We start from the raw sequence: 26579 nt of genomic DNA, 5'->3' as shown, positions 1-26579 counted from the left end.
AACATACAATTTTGCTAAACCAATCATGTTAAACTGAAGCCTTGTTTGATAAACTATTGCCAAAAAAGTATGTAGCAATTTTTGGTTGAATGTTGTAAATAAAGCATGCATTTATATTTAATAATATTTTTGGAATAATAATAATAAAAAAAAACCTGTTACACAATTTTACTTGAACCTATACATGCATACTCCATGTACTGTATCTGTCTTTGTAGCAAACTACTTACTGGGCTACTTTTTAAGTCAAAACCAACACTTGACTGGCTTAGGCAATTATAACCATGGCACACAAAAATGTTCACTTTTCATAAAATAGTTTGTCTTTTTTTTGGCATTAAATAATAATATGCTGTCACAAGGACTTTGATAAATGGACGAATATACCAGTATGGTGTTATTAGACCATGCATCAGAATCATTGGTTGTGGCCAGTAGAATCATTCTTGTGTGCTACAACCACACAACCAAACAACTTATCTGTAACTAGCATATAAATCTATATTTATCAGAAAATCATCAAGAAAACGTAAACTGTATACATGTCCCACTATTCTATCACCTGATGAAGCTGATGTACGCTGTAACCATGCCCCACTATTCTAACACCTGATCAAGCTGATGTACGCTGTATACATGCCCCACTATTCTAACACCTGATCAAGCTGATGTACACTGTATACATGCCCCACTATTCTAACACCTGATCAAGCTGATGTACCCTGTATACATGCCCAATTATTCTAACAACTAATCAAGCTGATGTACCCTGTATACAGGCCCCACAATTCTCACAGCTGATCAAGCTGATGTACGCTGTAAACATGCCCCACTATTCACAGAGCTGATCAAGCTGATGTACACTGTATACATGCCCCACTATTCTAACACCTGATCGAGCTGATGTACCCTGTATACATGCCGCACTATTCTAACACCTGATCGAGCTGATGTACCCTGTATACATGCCCCACTATAGTGTTTTTCCCAGGAGGGCAAAGGGGCATGGCCCATTACTTTCAAAAGGGCATTTTAGCGCGCAGTTTAGGCAAAAAAGGGCAAAAACGTTCCCTGAGTACCTGAATTACGGGGTAACATGTAATCGCATCAGAAGCAGTTGTGGAAAAAATAACATATAAACAAGCACATTTAATGGTAATATACGTATTTAACTTACTATGATTTATATTAATATATTTACATTGCAATGTACATTTAAGTTCCATGCTGTTTCAATAAACTGTACAGCACGACAAACATAATAAAGCAATATATGCATATGAATCTGACTATACACAGATCCACTAACATATAAATGAAACGATGTTTGACTTATCCCATTTTCTAACAATAATCTCGACAGATGTTTAAAATAACATTGCGAGTAAATTGATCGCTAACAATATGCAAACACTCGTTTCCGTGACATACATCCGCCGAGTAGATTACAAATAAATAAATAATGTTGTTGCTATCTAAAACATTTTTATGCATCGTTGATTATCACAGACATTTCATTAATTCCTTCTTAATGTATAATCTCCATCGTTAATTCGATCGTTAACTACGTTATTTGCCATTTTTGCCGAGTCACAATTTAATTCTGTATAGTCCGCCATGTTAATAAAATGTCAAATGATGTAAGCGACAGGTGCGCATAGCAACATTAAATCGTATACCCGATTCGCATTTTGTTAAATAGGTATACGTCTCAGTAATTATTTCAATAATTAGATCTAATTATCTTAAAGATGAAAACGATAAAGGATAAATTTGTTTGTGAATTTAAATGTAATTATGCGTAAAAATATATGTTTTGATATAACTGAATAATGCATGCAAAGCACAATTGCCACGAGAATAACATCGAGTTTTTCATCAAAAGTCTCCGAAGTAATGATTATATCGGGGAGGAGTATATATTGCCGAGCGAAAAGTGCGCTTGGTATAACATAGCCTCCGGCATTATCTATTGATACTGACACGGGGTTATTCACGCATGACTAATTCACAGCTTTGGAGCAGTCAGTAAGACCTACCTATAAATCGAGCACTGTTATAGATTAAATCTGCTCAATTAAATATAGTCGATTAGACATTGACGTCTCTCGAGTAAATCAAGCACAGTCGGAGCGTCACAGACAATCAAGGAAGCTGATTTTGCGTACCAAGTTAGATCGTAAGGCAATAAAGATGTTATCAACAAGGGCGCGTGGCGAAATTTGCCTTTGAAAAGGGCAGCGTGGCGATCCGTGAGGGCGGCGTGGCTTTTCGCCACGCTAAAATGGCCTGGGAAAAACACTAGCCCCACTATTCTAACACCTGATCAAGCTGATGTACCCTGTATACATGCCCCACTATTCTAACACCTGATCAAGCTGATGTACACTGTATACATGCCCCACTATTCTAACACCTGATCAAGCTGTTGTACGCTGTATACATGCCCCACTATTCTAACACCTGATCAAGCTGATGTACACTGTATACATGCCCCACTATTCTAACACCTGATCAAGCTGTTGTACGCTGTATACATGCCCCACTATTCTAACAGCTGGTCAAGCTGATGTACACTGTATACATGCCCTACTATTCTAACACCTGATCAAGCTGATGTACACTGTATTCAGGCCCCACTATTCTAACAGCTGATCAAGCTGATGTACTCTGTATTCAGGCCCCACTATTCTAACAGCTGATCAAGCTGATGTACTCTGTATTCAGGCCCCACTATTCTAACAGCTGATCAAGCTGATGTACTCTGTATTCAGGCCCCACTATACAAACACCTGATCAAGCTGATGTACACTGTATACATGCCCCACTATTCTAACAGCTGATCAAGCTGATGAATGCTGTATACACGCCCCACTATCCTAACACCTGATCAAGCTGATGTACACTGTATACATGCCCCACTATTCTAACACCTGATCAAGCTGATGTACTCTGTATACATGCCCCACTATTCTAACACCTGATCAAGCTGATGTACACTGTATACATGCCCCACTATTCTTACACCTGATCAAGCTGATGTACACTGTATACATGCCCCACTATTCTAACAGCTGATCAAGCTGATGAATGCTGTATACACGCCCCACTATTCTAACACCTGATCAAGCTGATGTACACTGTATACATGCCCCACTATACTAACAGCTGATCAAGCTGATGTACACTGTATACATGTCCCACTATACTAACAGCTGATCAAGCTGTTGTGGGCTGTATACATGCCCCTGCTTATAAATCTGATGTATGCTGTATACATGCCCCACCTGTGGTAATATTGAGATCATTGCCGAGAGCTAGTTTCCACACTTTGCCGCGTAAGTTGGTTGGAATGCCGTGCCACCACAGATCTCTCGCTTTCTTGGAATGTTTCCTGAAGAAGTACCCTCAGACAATGACTCTCACATACATCAAACATGTTTCTTTTATCAACAAGTCTAACTGATTCTAGTTAATTTTAAATCGCAGCATTACAATAGATTCACCACATTCTCACTGTTGTAAAACGAATATGGGGTAAGCTCTTGAAAAATGGGGTTAAATGCATGTGTGTTAATTGTCATTCCATATAATCCAGTACAGTCAACACAGACGTATCAGGCAAGATACTTTAAGCTTTTATGGAATTTTGCGTTTGAAAGAATTCTCTTCGTAAAAAAAATCCAGTCTAGACGAAGAGTGTCATCCCTTTTTAGAATGTGCAGACTGCACAGTCTAATCTGGAATGACACTTTACACACATGCATTAAGCCCAGTGATCCCAGAGTGCAGCACATAAAAACGACGTGTGAATGCATACATGGCATCCCAGTTGGGCAAGATGTCCTTAGTCCAGATCTTGGCGTCCGCCAGGAGTTGCTCCTCTTGTCGTAGCTGCTGCTGCAGCTGTCGCTTCCTCCTCTTCAGCTCTTGGCGCTCTGCAAACACAAACACAACAAAGCAGGTCAGACTACAGGTGGATTAAATTTAATTTTCGAACATTTTAGCAGCGCTCTTGAAAAACTAGGCTCTTTTGCATGTGCGTAAAGAGTCATCCAAGATAAGCCACAGACGTCAGTAAGGGACGACACTTTCCACCTCAACTGGATTTTCAATAAAAAGAGACTTCCTTTTAAGGAAAAATACCCTAGAAGCGGAAAGTGTTGTCTTGATTGGTTTGTTACCAAGTGTTCCAGCCAGCCAGCCCTGCCGTGTACTTAACCTTTCTTGGTTTGTTACCAAATGTTCCAGCCAGTCAGCCCTGCTGTGTACTTAACCTTTCTTGGTTTGTTACCAAATGTTCCAGCCAGCCAGCCCTGCTGTGTACTTAACCTTTCTTGGTTTATTACCAAGTGTTCCAGCCAGCCAGCCCTGCTGTGTACTTAACCTTTCTTGGTTTGTTACCAAATGTTCCAGCCAGTCAGCCCTGCTGTGTTCTTAACCTTTCTTGGTTTGTTGTGCATTTCAGATAAATTGTGGTACCACACAAAGTGACACATTTCTTTTAAAACCCTAATGCAGTAAAGCCGTATGGATCCCATTAGCTTCAGTAGAAAGTTAGAATAAATTGTGAGCACCCTTGATGTCCGGTGTGTGTTCACTGCTGCGTACCTTTCCTGCGTGCTGCATCCACCATGGCTTCATACTGCTTCTGATGTTTCTCCAGCTCCTCAGGGGACTTACTGGGCAGGTTCCTGTAAACACACATGATCTTCATGTCAGCGTTGTTCTGGGAAAACTGGGCTTAATACATGTGCTTAAAATCAGGTGAATCAGGGGTAACACTTAATAGTTTTATGGTATTTTTGTTCAAAGGAAGCAATAATCAAGTATAGGTGGACAGTAGTCTCCTGATTAGACTGTGCAGACCTCACTGGCTTATCTGGGATGACACTCGACACACATGCATTTAGCCCAGTTTTCCCAGATTGTAGATAATTAGTTCTCAAGTTTTAAACACTGCTACTCTATTTTTAATTAAATGTAGGATTCTCATAGATGACATCAGTGAGAAAACGTGTCAAAATTAACTCATCCCATGTGACCATTTCTACATTATTTCAAAATGCCATGAAATTAGAATTTAATATATCTTAGTCATTCTTTAATTTTAATATGCCACAAATTATCTCAATCTGCACATGTTCATCAGGGAAAACATTTAACACTTTTATGGAATTTCAAAACAAAAATCCAGTGCATGCAGAAAGTGTCATTCCTGATAGGCCTGCATGAACTGTACAGGCTAACCTTTGATGATACTTTGAGCACATGAATTTAATCCCATTTTCCACAGAAAGGCTCGCATTTAATTAGAGTTCAAAGACTCTGTAACAGTACCACACCTGCTGTGACTTGGCAAGTCAGTGCTCTACAGGTAAGATGGAATTAAACTTTCATTTACTTAACTTCTGTATTAATGCTTTATTACGGCGTCTTCATATGTCAATAAATGTTCCAAGTTGTGATTTTTATTAAAAGGGATAATTAATAACATATTAAACATAAATATATAATAAAATGACTTGTCATATGTGATACAATAAGCAACATACAATTTTATACCAAACATACACCTGCTTACAGTACATTGACTGCACAAGTCAGTACATACTATATTTGCCTACCATACATGACAGTACATACATGATGTTACACTACAAGACATTTTTAAAATGGCTTACACTTACAAACAGTACGTACATAGATTTACACTACTAGCCATTTTTAACAAGGCTTACACTACCATACAGTATATACATGGGGATACACAACAAGCCATTTTTAACAAGGCTTACACTACCATATAGTACATACATAAGGTTACACTACTAGACATTTTTAACCAGGCTTACACTACCATTTAGTACATACATGGGGTTACACTACTAGACATTTTTAACAAGGCTTACACTACCATACAGTACATACATGGGTTTACACTATGAGACATGTTTAACAAGGCTTACACTACCATACAGTACATTCATGGGGTTACACTACGAGACATGTTTAACAAGGCTAACACTATTATACAGTGCATTCATGGGGTTACACTACAAGACAATTTTTACACAGCTTACACTACCATACAGTACATACATGGGGTTACACTACGAGACAAGTTTAACAAGGCTTACACTACCATACAGTATATGTACATACTTAGGCTTACACTACAATACATTTTAAACATGGCTTACACTACCATACATTACATACATGGGGTTACACTACAAGACATGTTAAACAAGGCTTACACTACCAAACAGTACATACATGGGCCTGTTTTCCAGGATGAGAGCTGTGGTGGACATGACTTCAATGTCCTCCTTCTTGGATCTACTGCTGGCCTGTTGCTCCTCCTGTGTTAGAAAAGAGAAACCTGTAGAAGTTGTTCAAAATCCATAATTTAGAATGTGTGTAAATTTATTAAAGACGCTCTTGTTTAAACCAATTAAATTCTTAATACATGTAATACTGTTCAATAAACTTCAGTACCACTTTGATAGAACCTACTTGTTCTTACATTATTGTATTTATTTGTATTTGTATTCTTTAATGACTATTATTTGCTATTAAAGGTTATGTTGTTATGCCTAGTTACGTGACAAAGAATAATGTGTGTATTTTAGCATGAAGATGATGTACAATTGTATTTGTCTAAATAATCTGTCTGTCTGTCTGTCTGTCTATTATCAATGAAAAACCAGTCAAAGCGTAATGTGTTGTTTCTGATAAGCTCGTGTGGACTGCACAGGTTCATCTCTGATGAGACTTAACACACATGTAATAAACCCCGTCTCCCAGAGTAAGACTCATAGTAATTATACAAAAATATTTAAGAGATTCCTAAAACAGTAACAGTTTTGGTATCCACCATCAGCCAAAACAAAAATAGTATTTTGTGAATGATAGTGAACCTTAATACAGAGGAAAAGCAGTACATGTATTGCTATTTGTGCCAGTATTCAGTTTTCCTATAAATGTCATGATACCTTATGTTGTGACTAAATCTGGCTAGCATGTGTAATAAAATATTTCATTTAAAGAAAGTCTCTACAAAACGAAAATCCAGTCTAAGTGGAAAGTGTCGTTCCTGATTAGCCTGTGCGCATAAGCGCATAAATTATGTCTTGTTATGAGAAAACTGGGCTTAATGCTTGTGCGTAAAGTGCTGTTCCAGATAAGCCTGTGCAGTTCGCATAGGCTAATCAGGGACGACACTTTCCGCTTTTATGGTATTTTAAGTTTCAAGGAAGTCCCTCCTTACCGAAATTCAAGTTTAGGTGGAAAGTGTCATCCCTAATTAGGCTGTGCGCACTGCACAGGCTAATCTGGGACGACACTTTACACACATGAATTAAGCCCAGTTTTCTCAGAACAAGACACAATTATTCCCAGTTTCCCCAGAACAGAGCTAATATATACGGTTAGATACCTTATATTCTGACTGAATCTGGCCAGGATGTTTAGCAGCACCATGTTTGGGTGGGATCTTTCCAAACAACTTCCAGCCAGGCTGTTCATCATCACTTCCCTCCTTGGGCTTCCTAGAAAACAGGCCTCTGTGGAAGGAAAGTGTATCATTAGTCAAGATAGTGAGTATATATAACAATAAATACTGGTACATGTATATAAATTGACTCTAACTGTGCACAATATGATGGACAAAAAATGGAGACATCTTTTCAAATGTTGCGACATTTAGTGCAGTTTTTTTATCTAGTGGGAACTCATGTGATCAATGTGCAAACTTGGCAGAGATATAATTGACATAAATTTACAGTATAATAAAGTACACTAAACACTAAGCAACATGTAATTTATTTACTTGTCAAGTTGAATACACAGTCTCTTGATTGATTTCTTCCTTTATTAGTCGGAAATCTATATTATGCAAAAAGCTATGCAATTACAGTGTTTTATAAGTAAATAATAAAAATACTGTATGTGTTGAACTGTTCAACTTGTATTAAATAATAATGTAATAATGACTTTGCGACAATTTTCTTTTTTTCTGACAATTGATACATTATTAGGTTCATAACATGTTAGAGGACAAAGAGGGACAGACCTTCATTCAAGTTCATTGGTTTAAAAATATAGTTTGTCCTATCATACAAATGTAGCTTTAAATTTATAGGAAAGTACATGTACAGTAAAAGCAGTCATGTAACAATAATGCACACCAAAGCTATTAAAAATATAATTCATAAGCACTAATACAGTAATAATGAAGGTAAATTAGTACTACAAAGAGATTTCACCAATTCCTCGAAACTTGCTTAAATATATGCTCGTCAAATGTGGTTTTTTATAACTGCAGCTACATTGCAGACCATTAATTGTAGGAGTTACTATTATAAATAAAGCTTTTACAGTGAAATTGCTATTTTTTATACATTAAAATTACACAATGACCAGAGTATGTTTCCCATAATGTCAACTAAGTACAATAAAGTTCACTACAAAGCCAATGTAAGAACTCATCACAATAGCTCAGTGTTGACATTAATCAACGAGAAACTACCAAAAGCTGCTTAGTGTTTCACACGCAGCAAATCAACTGAACTAACAGAACCATTGAAAGATCCAATTACATTGAATTTTTTGCACACCTTTTGAACTTTGTGGACTTGCATGATAATCTAGCCAATTGTAAAGTTTACATAACAACTTCTGAAGAACCAGTAAGAAGGAAAATTCACTTTTTTCATATGTATACATGTACTTTCCTGAAATACATGTATCGGTGATTACAAACTGTCATTCAAAATATACATAATTTTTACTTTTATACAGTGAAATGATGTTGTTATTTTGACGATATGACAATATTATTCATTCAATACATGTGTGTATAACCTTTTAAACCTTTAACCTTTACCATTTTAAAAGTTGACCTTTTTAAAATGATAACAAACTGTGCAAAAACGCCAAAGCCTCGAATTGTTGTTAGGTTGATGTGAAATGTCAAGGAAAATTTCATGAAATGTCCTAATTTGTAACATTAGAATTATGGTATGTTTGAATTGAAGTCCATTATAATGCAAGATTATAATTTATCATGATTTTTGAAAGATAAAAAATCCTGACATTGGATTGATTAAGTTCAGGGGTATGCAAAGTTTACAATAACAAACACTAATACATTTTTCATTTTTAATAACATTTTCATAAAACAACCTGTAGCTAAGCATTTAACTTCCATGTTGTTGCCAAGATCATTTGATGGATAATATTACTGCAATATTGTATTGTAATTAGAAAATTAATTGGGTTTTTGGTGGCAAGAATGTTTAAGTTTAAACTTCAAGTACCAAAGAAGTGATGACCATCATGATTTATGTTTTTTTGATTAGTTGCAACCTGTATAAATAAATAATAAATAAAATCTAGACATAGTCAGCTTTACTACATGAACAGCCTCCCAGTTAGCCAATGTAAATATCAAACGTGAACAATACAGTTTGTCTACATGCAACAGTGACTGAGTGAGTCCCATTTTTTTTCTTCTTTCTACACTTATTTAAGTTAAGATTCAGAAAGGTAATTATTTGTTTGAATAGGGTAAAAAATCACATACTTTCGCACAAGCACGGGGAATGGAGCTGATTTTGGCATTTAAAGTCACACATAAAAAAGCTTGAAGGCCTTAAAATCTCAAATTGCTTGAAACCAGACTTCTGTTAAAGGGGCTTATTAGAAGATGGAGTGATTATTAAATCTTTGCAGGAAAGTGTAACAAACTACACATTCACATATTAAAATTAGACTGAGGGTATAATAAATATTGACAACCATCATTAAGTCATTAAAATAACCCACTTCGAAACTTGCCTAAGGCCCAGGACAAGAAAACAGTCATGATTTGGGGTAAGATAAAATTCTGACCTGTCTGCAAAAGAATGCAGTTTTTAATGTGTGCGTGTTTTATGTTGGCGTGTAACACCATTGTTATCCCCACGTTTTTCGGAGAAAAAGTGGGGATATTGTATTGATGTGCATCTGTCCGTCCGTCTGTCCATGCGTCCTGGCCACCTGCTCCTCCTACACTATTAGCACTAGAACCTTGAAACTTACATACATGGTAGCTATGAGCATATGTGCGACGGTGACAGTGACGGAATTTTGATCTGACCTCTGGGTCAAAAGTTATGGGGGTTCTGGCGGGGCCAGGTCAGAGATTTTCACTTATTTTTATGCCCTCCGGTATGGTGCATTGGCCATAACTTTTGCAATATTGATGATAGCAACTTGATATTTGGCATGCATGTGTATCTCATGAAGCTGCACATTTTGAGTGGTTAAAGGTTAAGGTCAAGGTCATCCTTCAAGTTCAAAGGTCAAAAAAACAAATCCAAGGGAAGTAATAATCTTTAAAGGGAGGTAAGTAAATAACCTGCCAAATGATATAAAAAAAAATTAATAAATCAAAGTGGCGCATAGAGTTACACAGTAGTGGCGCAGAGATGTTTTTAGTATTCAATTGTTTGTGTTTACTCATCTGTGAAATGGTTTAGCTCAATATAATGTTTATACAAGAGATTTTAAAATATTGGCGCAAAAGGACACCTGTATATGAGAGAAGAGATAAAATGCAGTCAAGCATACACAGGGTTTTTTCTGCCTATTTTGGGAAAAGGAGTCTGACCAAATTGGGAATTTTTTATCGACAAAATTGTCCATTTTGGGAATTTTTGCTTCGACGAAACGGCTCATTTTGGGAAAACATTGTGAATTTATCATGCTTAAATAAGTCAGTGGTTTAACAAATAATTCTGTTTTTATTTGTAATATTGTCTTCTTTATATAAACACATGCAATATTGGGCATGATCAACCTTTATTCAAGTACTGCAATTATGTTTTTCAGTTACAGTTACACTGGGAGATAAGAACAGTACAGTCAAAAACTTATAGCAAATATATTATACCAAAACAAACACTGTTTAGTTACACAAGTTACAGCAAAATTTTTCTCTGCTTTCTGTTTTTGAAAGCATCACACAGCTCTTCCAATGTTTTGTCATTCAGATCTAGACCTTCAATGCAGGTAAGGATCAGATGAGTGAGTTTGGTTTGTGTGAATGTGCTGCCTAATGGGGAGCACAGCAGGTTCATGGTGCTGAATCTTCGCTAAACCACAGCAGTGCTTGTTGGTATGATACACATCAGCTGGACATTTATAATCTAACAATCATAGGTCATAAGACACTTCTTTCTAAAAAAAAAATAAAAAAAATTGTTTTAATTGGGATTTTTTTTAAATAATTTCGGTTTGTGATCGGGTCCGTTTGCTTTGGGAACGCCTCTGTTTTTGGGAGGTGCAGACAGTGCTGAAAAAACCCTGATACAAAGCATGAGAAACTCATGGATTATAGCCTCAAGAGTTTATAAAAGGACTGAAACTTTCAATTTGTGCAATTACAATTTTAGAGTTTTAGACTCATTACTGAAAATCTGTCAAAGTGTGTGGGAAAAATATGAGAAACAATTTAAAGCAAGATGGACTTGAACAGGCACATCAAAGACAGACATGAAATTCAACATATTCATTGTTGTGTACAAGATTGCGATTGAAAATTTCTGAGACGCTACTATTTAGTCAACCATTAAGATTTAACCTCAAAACATAACTTTTCCAAAACAGAAGCAAGAAGATTGGCTATAAGAGAGCATGTTCAGTCATCTTATAAGTCATTCCAATTAGGATGACATGTACATAATTGACTACAGTGAAGTTGATTCATTATTAGATTTGTTAAGAGAGCAGGATGAGGAGGAGAAATTAGGGTATAGATTTTCACTCATTTTTTAGGTTATTTTACATTAACTTCTTCATTTGTACATTGAATTACTTCATATTTATACTGAACATCTCTTATGACAATACTGTCAATCTAAACTACATGTATGCATGGCCCCATTACCAAACCTGGGGCGCCCCTGTGTCAAACATGCAGCGTGGAGATACGTGTGGGCCTCTGCCGCGCCATTTCTAGTTTTTAATAAATTGCTTCAAAGTAAAAGAGGGCAATATAATTTTTACTTTTGGGAAATGAAACGTTTAATTCTTACGAAAGGTATCTTTTGTTTCGACTTTGACTTGCAAACTATGCAAGCCATAGCCATGTAAATAATTGAATGCTTTTGAAGACTAGCTGAATTGTTATCTTTTTCATAATTCAGTGCTCCAGCTATGCCTAAATGGAAGGGCGCTGTGCCCTGCCCTTCCAAAGCCCCGCCCTGCCCTTCTGAGGCCCAGCCCTGCCCTTTTATTTCTTGAAAAAAATATAATAATATTGAATTTATTTACATGCTTTAATAATAATTGAACAATTGAAAAAATATATTCTTATAATTATTAATAATATTAAAATGAATATAAAACAGGGACTAAGGGTGCATTTCAGATAAGACCACGCCCTCAAAAGTTCCCTTGTGACAAAATACTGCGTGTATGAAAGTGCCCTTTTGACAAAATAGCCCCACTGCCCTTTTCAAATCCTAGCTGGAGCACTGATAATTTATTACAAAAACTAACCTAGAGAGTAAACCAGTTAAGCCTCTCCGCTTTGGCTTCAAAGACTTGTCTTCAATGCCGCTGTCTTGAGAAGCATTTTTCCCTCTTTCAAATGAGTTTCGGGTATGAAGGTTCACTTCCATGAAACCCCCGTCTCCTGTGTCGATACAATGACCAGTGCCATCATAATAATCATCCAGTGAAGCTGCTGATATTGAAAAGTCTGTCCCAGTGCTTAAACTTGAAAGACTAGAAGCATCATTAAACGTTCTGAGAAGGGACTCATTTGTATTTATCCTTGGAAAGGCACACATAAATTCTGAATTATCACTAGTGCTATTTGCTGCTTCATGTATCTTTATCAAACAGTCACTTTCATTCAAACTAGAAGTATCATCCTTGAAAGAACTTTTTGAAGAGAGGAACTCTGAAATACTATGAACAGGACTGGAATCAGAAGTGGCCATCTTAATGGGCGACCCTGACCCAGGTCTTTCTAAACTGTTACTTTTACCACTAGCATATCCAGAGGAATCTGTCTCACAATCATCAAGCTTTGTAGTCCGAGCTAACACATTATCTGACTGAGTAGCATGTAATTTGGTATGCGTTGAATCGGTCTTTTTCGTTGCAACAAGTTGCTGGGTAGTGGGAATATAAAATAGCTGAAGATCTAGACTCTCCAGTACGGCCGACATGCGCTGTTTATTCTCACTTGTGTCTATGTGAACTTCTCCAGCCAATGAGTTCGGAGAAATAAGCAATCCAGACGATACTTTTGTCATTGAAGTGGTAACAACTTTATTTTGTGATGGAGAATTATTGTTGGAGCCTTGACCAGACCCATCTCGGGTTTTTTGATAATACTGCATCACTTCACTTACATTGTGTATGGCACTAAGGTCATGTCCTTCTGGATTGTCGATCAACGTTTCAGTTGAAAGGCACAGAAATTCATCAGATCCAGAAACACTTCTGCTTGGTGTTTTCCTTTGCTTGTCATCATGGTTATCATTAGTGTCACTTTCAAATGAGGAAGTTGCGTTACCATTGACCGTCATGTCTTTCAGTTTGGACTTTAATTCTTCAGCATCTTCGTTATTGTCAAACACTTTCACTATCATAATATCTGCATCTTCATTATGCAGCATTCCTGACATCGGTTTAATGTGTGATTCTTCACACATTCTTATGTGTTTTATTACTACATGTTACTAACCGAAATAATGTTTAACTACTTATTTACGGCCATTGGCATTGTTTACATTCTTCTTCATTTTCTTGCGACCTGGTCAACAACAAACCATGCGTGGAAATCGACAACCTTATTCGATAACCGGGTTTCAGAATCAAACCCAGACCATATTAGTTTTCGATTAACCCATTCTTTATTCGTTTTGTTATAGTCGAACGAAGAAAAATTGAAATATCGCGACGACGACAACCCTCAAAATCAGTCAACGGCCGCCATCTTGAAATATGCAAATAAGTGGGAGGAAACCGGGTTACAAAGTGGGTTACACACAACTAACTGTACGACGATAAAGACAAATAATATGATAATAGGTGCTACCTAATTTACGGGCAAAAGCTTTTTAAGTTTTTAGATAACCATGTATTTTTAATAAATATATGGACATGATTGTGTTCAAAATATTATAATTGTTGCAATAATTAAGTAATGCATCACAAAAAAATCAATCTTAAAACGAGTTACATGTTCCTAGCTTAAAGATCTAGCATCTTATTTTTTTTCTAGCCACAAGAATTTAAAGCTGGTTCGGTGGCTGTGGTATAGTGGATGGGGTGTCTGCTAACTGGCTTAGTCACTGGGAGGTCTCTGTATTGATCCCTTAAGTGGGGGCATTCTTTAGATAACCCTAAAGACATACTATGGCGTACCATTTGGGGTGAAAGTCAAGAAGATCTACAAGGTAAAATGAGAAATGTACGTCGAAGTACAATAATTGTACGTCGACAAACAAATATAAAATACACTTCGAAGTATATATCATTTAACAAAAAAGTCAAACACGAAATAACAATAAATTATTAACATATGAACAGGATAAATTGCATGGAAAATGGGAGCAACTACCATAACAACTCTGTCTTGGTGGATTTTTTGAAAGACCCTGTAACGTAATGTATTTTAAGGCACTGTATATAATTTTGAGGCTGTAAGAACGGACACATTCTCCTCCTTAACAGCTTTGTATGCATTTATCAAGGCAGTCGGTGAAAAAGGCCTATACTTCTTGCGACAATGCTTAGGGATGGCCTTAAAAAAGAAAAAAGAAATAAAAGTTAGTTTAATTGTCATGGTCTAAGAAACACACAATAAATCTTGTGGAATTACTCATGTTTTCGAAGCGTAACATTCCCATATATTGCAATGCTACAAAAACAGCAGAACACAACAAAAAATCGTGAAATCTGATTTTTACTTTATATATATAAATTCGATGGTCGGATATTATTGGTGTTAAGAAAATATGGTATTTTTGCTAATTGATTGTAATTCACACTTTTACTTGTTTAAAACGCATTATTTTTCAAAAATCTCCAATCGTTCCAATCGAGTAAACATTCATTTTCATATCGCACCGATCACGCATGCGCAGAAACAAATCTTGGTACCGGTTACGTGACGAAAACAAAATCCGCGAATTTAGGTTAGTCGCGAATTTAGGTGAGTCGACGATACATATTTGAAGAAGATTCAATTGTTACCTTTTTAGCTCACCTGATTGCTCAGGTTAGCTTTTGTGACCGGTCTTTGTCCGTCTTCCGTCCGTCCGTAAATTGGTTTGTAAACACTCTAGAGGCCACATTTCATGTCCGATCTTCATGAAACTTGGTCAGAAGATTTGTCCCAATGATATCTCGATCAAGTTCGAAACTGGGTCATGCTGGGTAAAAAACTAGGTCACCAGGTCAAAAAAAAGAAAAACCTTGTTAATACTGTAGAAGTCACATTTCATGCCCAATCTTCATGTAATTTTGTCAAAATGTTTGCCTTCATGATATGTTGGTCGAGTTCTAAAGTGGTTCCGGTCCGTTGAAAAATATGGCCGCCAGTGGGCGGGGCATTTATCCTTATTTGGCTATAGAGAAACCTTGTAAAAACTCTAGAAGTCACATTTTTTGCCCAATCATCATGAAAGTTGGTCAAAACATTGGTTTTATTGATATCTCGGACGAGTTCGAAAATGGTTCAGATCGGTGAAAAAAAACATGGCCGCCAGTGGGCGGGGCATTTTTCTCTATATGTACATAGTGAAATCATGTGAACATTCTAGAAGTTACATTTTTGGCCCAATTTTCATGAAATTTGGTCAGAACATTTGTTTCCTTGATATGAGAGTTGCGTTTGAAAATGGTTCCGGTCAGTTGAATAACATGGCTGCCGGGGGGGGGGGGCAGTTTTCCTTATTTGGCTATAAAGAAACCTTGTAAACACTCTAGAAATCACAATTTTTGCCCAATCATCATGAAAGTTGGTTAAAATATTGGTTTTATTGATATCTCGGACGAGTTCGAAAATGGTCCAGATTGGTGAAAAAACATGGCCGCCAGTGGGCGGGGCATTTTTCTCTATATGTACATAGTGAAAACATGTGAACACTCTAGAAGTCACATTTTTGGACCAATTTTCATGAAATTTGGTCAGAACATTTGTTTTCTTGATATGAGAGTTGAGTTTGAAAATGGTTCCGGTCAGTTGAATAACATGGCTGCCGGGGGGGGGGGGCAGTTTTCCTTTTTGGCTATAAAGAAACCTTGTAAACACTCTAGAAGTCACAATTTTTGCCCAATCATCATGCAAATTGGTTAAAACATTGGTTTTATTGATATCTCGGACGAGTTCGAAAATGGTCCAGATCGGTGAAAAAACATGGCCGCCAGTGGGCGGGGCATTTTTCTCTATATGTATATAGTAAAAACATGTGAACACTCTAGAAGTCACATTTTTGGCCCAATTGTCATGAAATTTGGTCAGAACATTTGTTTCCTTGATATGAGAGTTGAGTTCGAAAATGGTTCCGGTCAGTTGAATAACATGGCTGCCGGGGGGGGGGCAGTTTTCCTATATTTATATAGTAAAAAAAGCATGTGAACACTCTAGAAATCACATTTTTTGCTCAATCATCATGAAACTTGGTACAAAGATTGGTTTTATATATATCACATAATTAATGCCATAATTATTGCCCTTAGATTGTCCTAATTTTTATTATATTATACAAAATCCTTGTAAACACTCTAGAGGTCACAATTTTGTTTCAGATTTTATGAATCTTGGTCATAATATTTATTTTAGTAAGCAAAGTTTGATGTTTGGTAAGGGGGGGGGGTCAACTCAAAATATAGGTCACCAGGTCAAATCTTACAAAAACAAAAACACTTAATGCCAGAGTTTTGGTTCAATAATGATGAAACTTGACCAGGATGTTTGTCTGGACAATATCTAGGTCAAGTTTGACGTTTGGTAAAGATTGAATGAACCGACTCTTCTCAGGTGAGCGAACTAGGGCCATCTTGGCCCTCTTGTTTTAATAATAAAATTATTCAGCACATTGTGAGTATCTATTAATCATGCGGGGCGGAGTATCACGACCGTCCAGCGCATTACTGTGTAGGAAATTCCCAACGGTAACCAAACAGTTACCAAACGATAACGGGATAAATAATGTATAATTACCTCCCCAGTTGGTCGTATTTTGTGAAAACCATAATTTGCATAAGTCAGAGGTTAATTTCGCCACGCCAGGTCAATAAATACGCACAATATCTATGAGTTAGCGGTCGATAGTCGCATAATTTGGTATAAATAATAATAATAATGTTCAATGTCAAATATCTCTAAAAGCAACAGATGTAAGGTGTCTTCTGATTGGCTAACACTCAAGGGTCGGTGAAAATTGTACGTCGAAGTACATTTCTCGTTCTACCTAGTAGGTCTTGTAGACATTTGACGTCATTGTACGTCATATAGACACTAAGTACTGGTCCTACACAGGAAACAGTTTTGGTTTCATCAAATGTCTCAATTCAACTTGACAGCTTGCTAAAGCAGTTGCATTTAGCATACAGTACACTGATTTAACATAATCAAAATCATGTGATGTGTCAAATCAATTTTGATTGACAAATTTGAGAGGATTTTTTAATCCAATAAGTTTTAGACTGTCAAATTACACACACTACGTAATGAAAGCCATACCTGGAGCTTTCGTCTGTATACCACTGACTTCATCAGCAGAATGATTTTTACTGTTGGGAAACGTTAAAACCGCTAATTGTCTTCTTATTTATTATCAATGTATAATTATGTGTAACAGCATAACAGCATACTTGTTTTGCAATTAAAATATTTAATAAATACAGATATCTTGCAGGTTTCTAATGTTCTTTCGCAAACTATTGTTTAATAGTTTAAATTTTGTTGCCACTAAAAAGCTAGCTATTCTGTAGCAATTCTTAATCACAGTCTAAACTGCGTACACTTAGCTCTATAGTAACAATTTAAATGCAAATATTAGAATGCATCATTTTATATCATCCATTGTTTTTAATTTTAACATTCAAATAACACAGAACACAGTACATATATAAAAAGGTATGTGGTATTGTGTTGAGATACAAACACTTCACATCATTTATTTGCACATAAAATAATAGTTACAAAAAAAAGTAATACTAAAACACTGTCATCAACCAACAGTACAAGAATATTTACGTATATGAAATTACAAAGTGGTGTTATTTTATTACCTTTTACAAAATTAACAATGCTGGTGTTGTACTAGCCATAAAACATTTATCATGGATTAACAAGTAACAACCAATTTAACTACACAATAGAAATGAAATCATATTAATTGCATTATGCATTTACTAAACAAGCTATTTTCTACTGTTTAGAATTACACTATCTTACTAAAAATGATCACAACAGGTACTTAGTGCTTTTACATACTTGTGGTAAGTTTTGTATTACTAGTTTGACATTTATTTGCAAACACTTGTCGATATACAGACTAATGTTCATATTTTTTCAGCATAATTGCCTTCAAATTGTTAATTTAACAACCCTTTGACATTGTTTGCACATCTGATCTTATTATACCATAGCTGATTTTTGTTTATAGATAGACAGATATAGACATTTCAAAGTTTTATAAAAGTTCACACATGTTCCATCCAAGTAAACCAACAGAACCAATAAAGATCACCACAGATAATAACTGTGTGTATAGCTTGGAAATTTTCATAGTTCAGGAATCCCTCCTTTGTTGATTTCTGTAAACCAAAACTGTCAGTTTTGCTGGATAGAATGGCTTGTGTGATTCCCAGCTCTTGCCTTGACAGAAAAGCTTCTAAAAACGGAAAACCTACAAATATCTTAAAATTTGATCAATAATGCAGACATTTTATAAATGTCTTGTTATTTGTTGATTTCGAATCTAGAAGATTTTTAACGTAAGATTTTGGTACGAAAATCCAACGGTATCGGATTTTGTGGTTTTAGGCCTAAACTTATTATAGTGATATGTAACCTTTCGGGATATCGGTAAAGTGCGAGCAGACGAGGTGTAAATACGTTAAAAATTAAAGCTTTAAGACTAAAAAGTTAGATCGGAATATCTTAAAATTTTGTGAATAAATGTGTTTCTGATGGATAACAACGACAACTTACCAGAAAATTGCTCATAATCACACGTAAAACTTCTTTCTGAGTGCGAATGGAAAATGCGTCACGAATTCTGACAAATAAACAGTAGGGTGTCGTTATTGAAATACCGCGAGAATACTGGAAGAATATAGATGCCAACTATAATGTTTAAAACAAATACTTTTTTAACAAGCGTTTGTGATTTGTCAGGATAATAATAACAATACGATTTCGAAAAGATCAAAGCAAACAAACTCGAAAGAAATCTGAGATTCGGCAATATATTTAGGACGGGTTATGTTCACGTATTTTGTGTTTGGTAAAGACTGTCACTATAGGTAGTGAACTAGTCTTTGGCTTATACCCACTGAAGATGAATATTCAGGGGAGATAATGAGTAATGACTTAATTCTGGAACGGTTGCGAAGAAAAACAAATAATGCGAGAATATTTAGTGCGATTCTCTACACAATTATGATGTCATCGATATATTTTTTCCTGAGGTTTGTATTTACATGTGATTTAGCATATGTCAAAGTGTTTTTGATTTGTTCAAGGTCATAAATAGCATCGCGAAAATATATGTCGCGTGGCAAATTTTTTTGAGACGCATCCCTATGTGGCATTCTTATGTAATTTTATGTCTAAATTTCCATATGTATGAACGGTCAACGCCCGCTTCGCGGGCTTTTGCCCGTATTATTTGAATGGAGATTTTTTTAATATTCCGAGCCGATGAAATGATATGAAAATAAACACATACTTTTGTGCCGAAAAAGTGAAATCATACAGCCAACTTTAAAACTATCATATCAATTTAAAAATAATCGGAAGATTAATAAAATATACACTGAAATGTTATACTTGAGGTATACAGTTTGGTGGTGGCACTTGTCAACATGTAAAATACCTTTAGATAATTAGATGCTGCCGCATCTTTCGTTCTCTGATATAAATGAGATGGCAAAAAATCTAAAAATTTCTGGTATCAATATTGGAATGTTGCGAGATCTCACAATCTCTGATATGAATAATGAGATGGCAAACTATCTCACACTGTCTTATATTAATATTAAAATTATAAGATATCTAACAATGTCTGATACAAATAATGGGATGGTACCATATCTCACAATTAATGTCTGATATCAATATGGGATGGTGTCACATTTCACAATATCTGATATCAAAAGTGGGATTGAACAATATCTCACAATGTCTTCTTCTTCTTCATCAATTATACAAGATCCCTATCTCTGGGGCATTGTCGTACCAGAAAAGAAAATTATAACACTGTGTACAAAAGTCTTTTGAGGGGCTGCCACCCAATGTCACCTATGAGCTGCTGCTTGTGGTTCTATCATCCCCTTTTACCTAGCGAGCAGAGCGTCTCTAGACGGCATCAAGCTGGTCAATTCAGGATACTCCAATGTTGGTTGCACTAAAGTAGTGTATGTGCTTTGAGACTATGTAAGCAGCTGGACACGTTGCGTCTCAAGGAGCCGAGGGTGTTATTTGCCATTCAGGTGACTGAGGCTACATGAGGTTTCCATGAAATGTTGTCTGAGATTGTCACTCCAAGGTATTTTCTTTCCTTCAAAGCTGCAAGCCTCTGTCCATGGATGACATACTCCGACTTTATTGGCTTGCGCTTTTTGGAGATGTGCAGGCCTGCACAATTTGTCGGGTTGAAGGACATCTGCCAGTCTTTTTACCATTTCTGTAGGCGTCCAGGTCGAGATGGAGAAGTTCTGTATGCTCTGCTGTCTCGATTCTTCTACACAGGAAACTGTCGTCTGCAAGGTGCCGCGTTTTTTAGGTTACAGTACCTGCAAGGTTGTTGATTTACACCAGCAAGTGCAGTGGTGAGAGGACAGAGCCTTGATGTGGCGTCCACCGAGTTTGAGAACTGACCTTCAACAAAGACCCAGTTAGGAAGCCATCTATCAAGGTAAGGACTGGCTCTCTGATACTGTTGCGTCTCAGTTTCTTGACGAGTCGTTAGTTCGTAATAAAACATCGAAGGCTTTGGATTGTAGTATTGCATCAATCTGCTCACCAGCATCGAGGGATGCAACAAGGTGTTTTATGGTGAGGATGAATTTCAACTCACAGCTGCGCCAGGATGTTGTATCTCTCTGAGTGACCTGGCTGTGGAGGATGTGTTCCATCAGTTTGCAGCATACGGATTTTAGGGAGATTGGTCCAAAGCTGAGTTGCTTCTGTCCCTTTTTTGAAGGCTGGGGTCAAAAGATGGATACATTTCTCACAATGTATACTATCAATAATGGGATGGTACCATATCTCACAATGTATGACATCAATAATGGGATGGTACCATATCTCACAATGTACATGTATGCTATCAATAATTGGATGGTTCCATATCTCACAGTCAATGTCTGTCACAGAATATAATTGATAGGCAAATATATTGATCGACAATAATGAAAGGCAAATAAATTGATCGACAATAATGAATTCATTATAAATAATTTATTTTCTGAGATAACACATACATGAACCTAGAATAAAATAACAGAAAACATTCAAAATTGTGCATGAATTTATTCATGTACATGTATTAAAACACATTTAAAGTGAAAAATGAAGTCTCACATGTTAAAATGCTCAATAACCTTTCATTTCAAACATATTTATTGTCAAAGATGAAGCATATTATATATGTACTTAGAATAAAATAACAGAAAACATTCAAAATAGTCCATGAATTTATTCATGTACCGGTACATGTATTAAAAAACCTTGAAAATGAAAATTTAAGTCTTGTACATGGTAAAATGCTCACTAACTATTCAAAGGTTAAAAATGCGTGATACTATTGTAACATTCTAATTTAACACAGATGCAAAATAATCTTGTCATTTTCTACAATTTTAGAAAATGATACTTACAGATTTTTTTTTATAGAATAATAAAATAGTATTCTAAAACTGCCTGTAAATAAACAATGTTAAAGACTCCTGGATCCAGAGAGTGGCACAGATACATGCGGTAGTTTTTATTTCAATTCAAACATATATCAGATCACGGAAGAATTAAATTGAGAGAATAATTGTTTATCAGCAAAACTAATCTTTGTCAATCGGATCCATCACTTCACTTAGGCCGTGCTCTGCGAAAACTGGGCTTAATTCATGTTCCCTTTTTAATGAGTTTTTTTCATTTCCTAGCAATAATCCAGTTTTGGCGAAAAGTGTCATCACTGATTAACCTGTGTAAGGGTAACCTCGGACAACATTCTACACACATGCATTAAACCCAGTTTTCCCTGACCCCAGCTCACTTTGGCTTTAGTTGATTTGGTTTCTATAAATCAATTACACCCAGTATTCCCTGACTCCAGCTCACTTTGGCTTTAGTTTATTTGGTTTCTATAAATCAAATCTTGAAATAGTTTATTGACCAATACATCAATAACTATTTCTTAAATATAACATTCATTATAATGCAGACATCTATTAGCATGTTAGTGAACATGACATGCAAAAATGTCGACAATAAAATATCAAAAACAATTTTCATGATGGAAGTTAATAATAAAGCAAATATACAAAACATAAACCATTTATCAACCCATACATTAACAAATGATTCCTAATATAAATCTAAAATTTTACTGCAGGTATCTTATATTATATAAAATCAATGACAATAAGAACAAGATGTGTTTGTGAAACACTATGTCCCCCAATATATTTGACCTTTGACCTTGAAGGATTACATTGACCTTTCACCACTCAAAATGTGCAGCTCCATGAGGTACACATGCATGCCAAATATCAAGTTGCTATCTTCAATATTGCAAAAGTTATGGCCAATGTTAAAGTTTGACTCAAACAAACCAACAAACATACCTACAAACAGACAGGGTAAAAACAATATGTCCTCCAGTAAAGACTGGGGGACATACAAATTTAGACAATAAAATAACAAACATTTCATTATGTAAGAAGATAAAGTAAATGTATTAAACATAAACAATTAAAAATACTAAAAACTTAGATGTAATATTTATCTACAACAGCAATCCCGAACAGGTTTTGTTAAATGTAATAAGAGCAAATTGAATTCCCAGAGCGCCAACCTCAATACTGGAAGGAAGAAAAAGATCATACTTTAAGACGAAAGGGGAAAACTATACTAACAAGTGTTCTGCGGTCGGAGACATACATGTATGCCCCTCCAAACAGGGCTTTGAACTAGTGACCCCAATTTCAATAGGGGTCATCTAATGGCCAAGGCCAATTCGCATGTCAAGTATCAAGCCAATCTGTCAATTCGTTGACAAGTTATTGATCGGAAATTTTTTCACACTTTGTGACAGTGACCTTGACATTTGACCTAGTGATCCCAATTTCAATAGGGGTAATCTACTGTCCAAGGCGAATACATGTATTTGGGGGAAACTATACTAATACTGGAAGGAGACAAAGATCCTACTTGAAGACAGTAGGGGAAAACTATACTAATAATGGAAGGAAGACAAAGACCCTACTTGAAGACAGTAGGGAAAACTATACTTATAATAGAAGGAAGACGAAGATCCTACTTGAAGACAGTAGGGAAAACTATACTAATAATGGAAGGAAGACAAAGATCCTACTTGAAGACAGTAGGAAAAACTATACTTAATAATGGAAGGAAGACAAAGATCCTACTTGAAGACAGTAGGGAAACTATACTTAATAATGGAAGGAAGACAAAGATCCTACTTGAAGACGGAAGGGGAAACTATACTAAATACTGGAAGGAACACAAAGATCCTACTTGAAAACAGAAGAGGAAAACTAAACTTAGTTAAACACAAAATTTAAAAGCCCTAACCCTTATGGTTTCAGAAAAGAAGATTTGTTTGAGTTTGTTGATATTTGCTATACAAGTCTTTATGAATAATTTGACCCCTGGGGTATTTTATGAACATACAAGGACTGCCAAAAGACATGCCAACTAGCAAACCTCAAAGTGTTTTATAAAAGACCTCTACATAAATTGTTTGACCCCTTAAACATGGCCACTTTTGACCCCTGGGCATGATTTAAATACACAAAATAGACGACCAAAGACAATGTTACAATCTGAATTTTAAAAACCTTACCTTGTGGTTTCAGACAAGAATTTTACAGTTTTCATTTTTAAAAACCATTGTTTACTCTAATGACATGCATCAGCTTATATACACATGTACCATTAAAGCTTGAACAATTTTGAAAGAGGTTCATTTGATGATCATTCCAGTGAAGTTTAATTAAAATCTGCCCAGCGGTTCAGGAAAAGTCATTAGAAACAAGGCTATTGTCAAGCAATATGGTCCCCTACCGGCTCCACGATTGTCAGAAATTCCACCATTTTCAGATTTTTATTTTTTGTTGCCATAGCAACCACAATTTTTGACATAGGAACAAAATGAATTGACGTGCATAATGTCCATATTGCCATCTATCCATGTTGCAAGTTTCATGAAAAAATATTAAGAACTTTTAAAGTTATCGCAGGTTCCAGAAAAGTGTGACGGACAGACAGACTGACAGACAGAGCGCAAACCATAAGTCATCTCCGGCTTAAACCGGTAGGGGACAAAAAAGCTACCCCCTCACAGACTGATGGAAGACTGAAAACACAGTATCCTACAAACTCTCAACGAGTACTATTGGCTCAAGTAAGCTTAAAACAGCTAAGATGCACAGCATGATGACTATAAATGTATATGATGAAACAAGAGCTAACAGGTGAAAGCAAGCAAGAATCTACATGTAATAAAATAACCAGTAAACTGAAAAGTAACAGCAAAAATAATGGATGGATCACAATTCAGGATCGTTAAAGAAGAGTTTACTATTAATTTAATAAAAGAAAAGTTTAAAATAACTTAACAATTTTGTCCTCTACTTTCCACCTAAGAAGGCACTTGATTTAAAAAACGTTAATGAAGATTAAAAACATCTTTCACAAAATGAATAACAAGAGATGTCCAAAGACAGAATGGTTAACTATTTTTTCCCTTTGAAAGAGTAATGAACATTTACTCTCTCTAAGTCTGAATGTAGGCTTTCGTAACACAAAATAACAGCAAGATACATTCATCCAAACTAAAGTTATTAAAAGGGTTCTTTTCTCTATTTTTGTGAACAGTGACCTTGACCTAACTGGAGCCAAGTGCAATCCCAACACATATCAGCATGAAAGCTTCCTGCACACAACATTTGAGTCGCGTTCTGAGAAAACTGGGCATAATGCATGTGCATAAAGTGTCGTCCCAGTTTAGCCTGTGCAGTCCGCACAGGCTAATCAGTGACGACACTTTCCGCCTAAATTGGATTTTTGCTATGAAGAGACTTCATTTAAATGGAAAATGTCATAAAAGTGAAAAAAGTCGCCCTGATTAGCCTGTGCGGACTGCACAGGCTAATCTGGGACGACACTTTAAGCACATGCATTGTGTCCAATTTTTGCAGAACACGACTCATTTCATCAAAATATCTGATTCTCCATCCTAAATTATTTGAAAAAAAAAAAAAAAAAAAAATCTTAATAAATATTAAGCAGCAGGGACCTTGACCAAACATGCCCCAAATTTTGGGTCTCCATGCTGGCTCGCTATATCCAAAATTTCATCAAAGTGCATGCAAACTTAAGATATAAATGAGCAAACCAAATCTTAAAATGAATTAAATAAGTATAAAAGGTGCACTATTCTGCTTAATTGCAGGTCAGAGTTGTGGACTTGATCAAGGGCTACATATAATGACCACTTATGCACCCATAGCTGTTTAATTGAACATCAGTTCTGTTGTAGATAAAGAGATAATGAGTTGTTGAATGCACACTTGAACCTGAATTTTCCTGAAATACAAAAAGGGGCATAATTTTGCTTAATTGCAAGTCAGATTTATACGCTTTGATCTGTGGCCTAAAGACAAGTTTGAAGTTTCAATTGAATATCTGTAGTTGTTAAATAGATATCTAATAGTTGCATGAACACCTTAACATATCTTTAGTCTTGGAAGAAAAATGTTAACCAGGCTTTATTTAAGTAAAAAGGGGGTTTAATTCTGCTAACAATCTGGTCAGTTATATGTGTTGGTAATTGAATATTGATAGCGACCTAAGTTTCTACCTGTAGTAGATATTAAAATATTGAGTGGTTGAGCACAAATCTTAACAAGGTTTTTGCTGAGTAAACAAGAGTTGTCTCCATAGGATGACATATGCCCAAAAAAAACTCTTTGATAGAAGTTATAAGCATTTTTCACAACCTAAATGCAGATTTCAAAACCTCAACACAGACCCTATGTTCAAGGTCAAGGTAACAGGGCTCAAAATTTGTTTGCGTGTGAAAAGGACTTGTCCA

The 26579-nt window shown here is 35.9% G+C and overlaps 2 protein-coding genes across 4 annotated transcripts in view; one reads left to right on the top strand and one right to left on the bottom strand.

Moving 5' to 3' along the window:
- Positions 1-14000, bottom strand: part of LOC127856861 (TBC1 domain family member 14-like) — a 34464-nt gene extending 20464 nt beyond the window's left edge. Inside the window, exons 1-6 of the mRNA XM_052393020.1 lie at positions 12550-14000; positions 7442-7568; positions 6280-6365; positions 4612-4694; positions 3821-3938; positions 3288-3394 (exon numbers count right to left, since the gene is read on the bottom strand). Of these exons, the coding sequence (XP_052248980.1) occupies positions 3288-3394; positions 3821-3938; positions 4612-4694; positions 6280-6365; positions 7442-7568; positions 12550-13715 (1687 nt within the window). The 5' untranslated portion in view covers positions 13716-14000. The remainder of the gene's footprint in view (positions 1-3287; positions 3395-3820; positions 3939-4611; positions 4695-6279; positions 6366-7441; positions 7569-12549) is intronic.
- LOC127856856 (SH3 and PX domain-containing protein 2A-like) overlaps positions 1-26579 on the top strand; it is a 168871-nt gene that overhangs the window by 59096 nt on the left and 83196 nt on the right. The gene's annotated exons all lie outside the window — the stretch shown is intronic.

Source organism: Dreissena polymorpha, chromosome 14 (assembly GCF_020536995.1).
Source record: "Dreissena polymorpha isolate Duluth1 chromosome 14, UMN_Dpol_1.0, whole genome shotgun sequence".
NCBI lineage: Eukaryota > Metazoa > Mollusca > Bivalvia > Myida > Dreissenidae > Dreissena > Dreissena polymorpha.
This window is presented reverse-complemented; position numbering and strand designations above follow the sequence as displayed.